Raw genomic sequence first — 6,000 nt, 5'->3', positions numbered from 1 at the left:
CTCTGGATGGCATTGTCTTGGCCTCCAGCCCCACTGTGAGGAATCGTAGTGTCATCTTTGACAAGGATATGTCCTTAAAATCAAACATAAAACAAGTCTCTATAGGGCCGCTTTCTTTCCCCCTACGCAACATTGATAAAATTAGAAATTTCTTGCCCTGAACTCAGCTGCAAGAGTGCTAAAGGTTGGCAGGAGAGAGTACATTTCCCTTGTTCTGGTGTCCCTTCATTGGCTTCCCAACAGAGAACAGTGATCAAAATCTGGACTTTTATAGCCCTTAACAACCAGTGCTGTACAACCCGAACAGACCACTGCGCTCTCAGAGTGCAGGCCGGGCCATGGTCCTGAGAGTCTCGAAGATGGAAGGAAGGGTCCTTAGCCGTCAGGCTCTCCGCCCGTGGAAGCAGCTTCCAGTCAGGGTTTGGGCTGCCGACGCCCTCTCCACCTTCAAGACCAGGCTTAGAAAGCTTATAATTAAAGGGATACCGAACACTCACCACCCCCCAACCATGCTCTCCATTGCCTCATCCAGCTTCAATCTTCCTCTATTGTTTTGTATTTCTTCTACTACTGCTGTTAAATTTAAGATGATTGTCCTTTACTGCACTTTCAAAATGAATAACCAAAGCACTTTAGTTGTTTACCTTTGGCCTCCGCTGTGTTTGTTTGCTTTTTTTCTTTGCTAATTTTTCCCTGATATGTGTATTTTATTTTGTTGTTTTCTTTGCCCTCAGAGTTTCCAGACCTTGCCACCAACCTGCTCCTTATTATCACCCACAGCTGTCTGATAAAGTGCCTGTCTGCAGCTTCATCCCGTTTTACCTTCTTGCTTCAAACTCCTGTTCTGTTTTTTTTTATTATTATTATTTTTTTTTTAACCATTTTAGGTTTCTTTGCTGATTTTGGATCGGATCAATACCGATTAGACTAAGCAAACAACATTATCCTCCACCCAGTCCAAAACAACACGTGTTCCTCATCAATGCAGGTGATACAGTGGCAGCTGGGATGTGACAGCATGATATGGCTCTGGGGTTAATTATATACGGGCTAAACATAAGTGTAAAAAAAAAATAAAAAAAAAAGATAAATCCTTCAACAGTCATCATCAAAATCCGTTTTTACTTTGTAACGATCCCTATCCTGATGTGAACTCTCTCTCGCGCTCACTTTCATCACCTCCGTTTCCTTGCATGCGGAGAAACTGGAAGTAGACCCAAAGCAGCCATTATCCTGATTTTCCCGCAGACCGGCTGCACTGTCAGACCTGCAGCGGTCACTCACCAACACTTTTCTTCAATTTCTCCTCCACCTTTGAAACGGAGGAAACGAGTGAACAGCGCATCGCTGACTTGGATCATATTACTTTTTTTTTTTTTTTATTGCAGATATTTCACACTGGGATTAACCGGAGTTTTAGACTCCTTTGAGAAGGCGCTTCAGAGGTTATTTCAACCAGCGAGGGGCGGCAGATTTAAAGCCCGGTAAGTTTTTACTGATATAAAAACTTCCTTTTAAAAACGAGTTTGTTGTCAGCAGCCTGCAGGGAAATCGTGAATATTCCTGGAAATACTGCCTATAACGTGCAGGTGTATATGTACGATCAGCCCTGAGGACTTTTATTTTGGTATTTAGACTTTTATATATTCAACATCCCTTCTAAATTCATGATTACGAAAGTTGTTTTTTTTTATTAGCTTTTCATCCTCACGGATTCTCCGTACGGTTTGATCTGCTGTCATGTCGCCTTCAGTCATATAGAAAAGTTGGCTTGAGCTCCATGTCTGACTGAAAGAGAAATTTCTTTCTCAGGAATGTATTAAAATCCAAATCCTGCTGGCTGTTAATACCCCTCATTTAGTTGTGTAAGTGGCTCGGAGGACTTCAAAATGCGTTTTAACTGCGTGTGGACACGGTTGTGCTCAGTAATGTGCAACAGGGAGGTGTTTGTGTGTGAGCTGCCAGTTTTAATGTAGATAATAAAGTTCAAAGCTGCACTAATAACCTCACAGATGCGTTATGGGATCGTCTCCCACACTTCTATAGTTTGTGGAGATTTCTAATTGATTGTGATCAAGTAAAAATACTGCACAAAAGTAGAAGTACAGTATATCAACATAATGATCTTGCCATATCAAAAGGAAAAGATTATGCACAAAACCGATCATTTAATGTATAAGTGACATTATCTGATTGATAGAGACCTTACTGCAGAAGCTGCATTATCATTTTATCAGGTCTTTAACGGTTCACTCCAGCGTTTTCCAGCCTTGCCTGCTTTCACAAGGTGACAAGGTCAGTCTGAGGGGTCATGAGATGAGTAAAATTCATCTTGTATTTGTTTTTTCTATTTCTTTTTTTTTAACATTATTTCAGAAGTTCAGTGGGGAAAACGCAAAGGAATCTGATTTATAACAGGGTTGCGAACCAGAAAGGTTATATATGTATTGTGTTAAAAAAAAAAAGAGAGAAGGTATTTACAGCTATTATACAAATGTTGCTTATTGTCCTTATTGTAAGTCGCTTTGGATAAAGGCGTCAGCTAAATGTAATGTGATGTAATGTTGTTTTGTTTATACAAGTACTATAAAATGGAAATTCGAGCTGAAAATTGTTCTCAAGTGTAATACTCAAGAAAACGTTACTTTCCATCACTACTACATGGCTGTTTACTTTGCTATTTATGGATACTTTTCACTGTAAATGTTTTGTTTGTTTGTTTGTTTGTTTGTTTTTTTCTTTCGCGCGTGTTTTGTAACTTGCACATTTGTCTGCGTTTTAGATGAAGACGTCGAGCTGATCGGTTGGGTTGGTTCGAGGGGTTGACTGACAGCCGGAGGGATGACAGCGATCGGTCAGAAGCTGGATCTGTCCGGACTGACGGACAACGAGGCGGAGCACGTGCTGCAGGTGGTGCAGAGGGACATGAGGCTGCGCAAGAACGAGGAGGAGCGACTCAGGTGAGTTCTGGCCTCCCAAGGAAAAAAACAAAAACAAAACACGCTACGATACCTGCTCAGCTCCAAAACAGCACGCTACTAACTACTAACTAGCAGGTGAACACGGAGGAAGATTCGGCAGATAAACGCACAGATATCAAAGTTGGTGGAGACCTAAATGGAGCTAAAAGAGAGTGAATATTGAACTTGCGCACTTTAAATGAGTGCTCCTGTTTTGTTTTGTGTCTGCTGGGTAAGTAAATGGGCAACTGTCGGCTAACCAGCACATCATAGTGGTTTCAAAAGATAATACGCTGCCCTCGTGTTTTGGTTTCTAGAGCTACCTCCGAGTTTAAAGTGTCAGATTTAGAGTTGTAGTTTTAAAAAATATATATATATATATTATTATTATTTTAGTTTTTATGAGTCAAGAGAGAAACAAAACCAAAATGTAATTAAAGCGTTGTATAAAAGTACAAAGTGCTGCATTAGCAGTGTGGATATATATAGGAGGCTTATTATACCCTTTTGTTCTGGAGCATTTGAGGTATTTGTAAACCTTGGTGGAGATTTCCCTTCCTGCCTCTCCCGCTCTGAAAGTGTGTCCTGAAAACACCAGACAGGAAGTGAAGCCCTTTCCTGTTGCATTCAGACCAACTTTACTCCAAACTTCTCTGCAGCTTCCAGACCCCAAACGCAATACGTATAAACACGTATACACAAAAAAAAATAGGTTAATAAGGTGGATTTGAACCGAGTCTCCGGTGCTTATCATTCTTAGTCTGAGAGGTACACAATAGAGGCAAATTATTTGGGTACTTGTTGAAGAAAATTCAAAGGTTAAGAACGGTTGGCGTGATTATGTCATTTCCTCGTGACTCCCTTACTGCTCCGCATGCTTTATTTACACAACACTATTCCTTAGCTTTCTTTGCCAAAAAAAAATACTTTCAGCAATCAAGAGAATTCAACCAAAAGATAAACCTAATGGCTGCAACTTCCTTCAGACTTTGGGCAGCAAAAAGCCCTGAGGTGGAAGTTTGCCTCAGTTCATTACGAAGTTGTACGTCTGTCATTAACAGAAAATGTGGTTCCTTAAGATTATATGAACTGTGCACTCAGGTGTTAATCAGCCCAGTATGCTTGGAAAGCCCATTATATCACTTCTAATGAGGGAACGCGTGTCCATCACTGTTGTGCTAGTTTGCTAGTCATGTAATCTTTTAATTAAAAAAAAAACAACTAACTTTTTCAAACAAAATTATTTCCTGAGTACAATTACAGAGAGGTAAACAAAATGCAAATAAGAACACTCACATTCAGTCGCCAAGAAGCGAGGTGATTTTGCGCAGCACACAATAAAATCTCTAAATGAAAACATTTATTAAAAATAATAAATTCATGAGAGGTGTCAAGGTGGAAAGGCCTCCACAGATTTCTCCCCAGCTACAGAACTCCTCAAAATATCTCCACATCTTCTTAAAGGGAGTGTTTCTGCTCAATGAGAAGTACTTTTAGCCCTTGTTTTGTTGCTACTTCTATTTTATTCTGTATTGTTTCATTAAGTTACTGGATTTTACAGCATGTTTGACATTAGGGTTTGTTTTTGTGTGAAGCACTTGGTAATATAAGTTTAGAAAAGTGCTATATAAATACACATTATTATTATTGTTATTATTTAAGAGCAAGAGAGTGTAATAGACCTTTAAGTCAGAGGGGAAGTCTAGGTCTGTTTACTAATTTCCAAAATTTTAATCTGTTTTGTAAGCTTTGGTTATTCTCAGCAGGACAAAGGTCGACAAAGATTTTTGGGTTCACAGACAAGCTCACAGCTGTAGCATGAATCTGTCTCAGACGTGTATTGTAGTGCTTTAAACCGACAGGTATAAATGTGGTGGAGAAAAAACAACAACATTATAACAGTTAATTTCCACGTAAACTGAAAATTGTAAGCTTCGTGAAGGTCAGATGTGTTGCAGGAAGTTGCATTAGACTGCATCTGTTTTTGCTGGATGCCTTTAATAAACTGGTAGTTTATCTTAATATCACATGATATACAGTGTAAGCCTGCCGATTTACATTCCTCTGATTAAAACCTTGGTTGTTTGGTTTGAACCCTGATTGGCTCTATAGACCCAAAATCCTGTAGAAATACACTTGTTTTGTTTGCATTGTTACCTGTGTGTATTTGCATGACTCTACCTGCCTCTTGATGCACACAGAGGCCCATCACCACCGTCTGACACCACTGAAACTGAAACTTACATTGTTCTATCTGAATCATATTTGCACCTGGAGGGTTTTAGTTTTTTTGTTTGTTAAATCCCCACATGTCGTGACCCAAAGCGATTAATTGGTGAGCTTTCTATTTCCCCTAACTTCCACATGTGCGGCAATCGAGGTGCTTACCAACGGCTAATCTTCTTATTTTTTACCAGGTGGGATTTGAAGTGTGAGGACATTTGTCTGAGTTGCTCACGGGAATAAAACAACTGTTTTTTTTTTATCTTAGCATCAGTTTTTAAAAGCTGCTAAATTATGTCGAACACACGCACACCACATCCCTTCATTGACACACAAGATCTCGTACCGTTTCAATTTCTATACAGACTCCCCCCGAGATGAAGCCAGGAGTCTCGCTGAATGTCAAACAGCGATGAGTGATTGACGTGAGAGTGTGGTAACGCAGTCAGGGTCTCATCTTAAAGTTTAGAAATGAATGCAGAAGTGTAATGAATGCATTGTGTTGCTTTTTACTTCCTTTTTTCTAATGCAGGGAATGACTGTCATTTTTATACCAGTGTGGATCTGCTCAGATAACTGAAATACGACATTTATAACTGAACTGATATATTAGATAAATCTCTGGGGTGTTGCAACAGAACAATTACTTCAGAGAGAAAACAGGAAGAATAAGCTCCCGGTGAGATGAACAGATTTCATGTACAGGCCAGCAGGGGGCGTGTTGAGCAGAGCAAAGGCCAAACATCACATCTAATGTGTTTTATGTTGGTTAGTTAAACATCCAGGCTTAACTAATGTCAATATTAATCACAGCTAC

At 39.7% G+C, this 6,000-nt stretch overlaps 1 protein-coding gene across 1 annotated transcript in view; it reads left to right on the top strand.

Annotated features, from left to right (window-relative positions):
• Nucleotides 1-1,328: 1,328 nt before the first annotated feature.
• The window catches only part of myripa (myosin VIIA and Rab interacting protein a), a 29,644-nt gene continuing 24,972 nt past the window's right edge, over nucleotides 1,329-6,000 (top strand). The window contains exons 1-2 of the mRNA XM_069692359.1: nucleotides 1,329-1,484; nucleotides 2,783-2,960. Coding sequence (XP_069548460.1) covers nucleotides 2,842-2,960 — 119 coding nt within the window. The 5' untranslated portion in view covers nucleotides 1,329-1,484; nucleotides 2,783-2,841. The remainder of the gene's footprint in view (nucleotides 1,485-2,782; nucleotides 2,961-6,000) is intronic.

The sequence above is a fragment of the Brachyistius frenatus genome, unplaced genomic scaffold (genome assembly GCF_029030835.1).
Source record: "Brachyistius frenatus isolate BFR_SWC_R1_liver_20210118 unplaced genomic scaffold, ASM2903083v1 Contig_12, whole genome shotgun sequence".
Classification (NCBI taxonomy): domain Eukaryota; kingdom Metazoa; phylum Chordata; class Actinopteri; family Embiotocidae; genus Brachyistius; species Brachyistius frenatus.
This window is presented reverse-complemented; position numbering and strand designations above follow the sequence as displayed.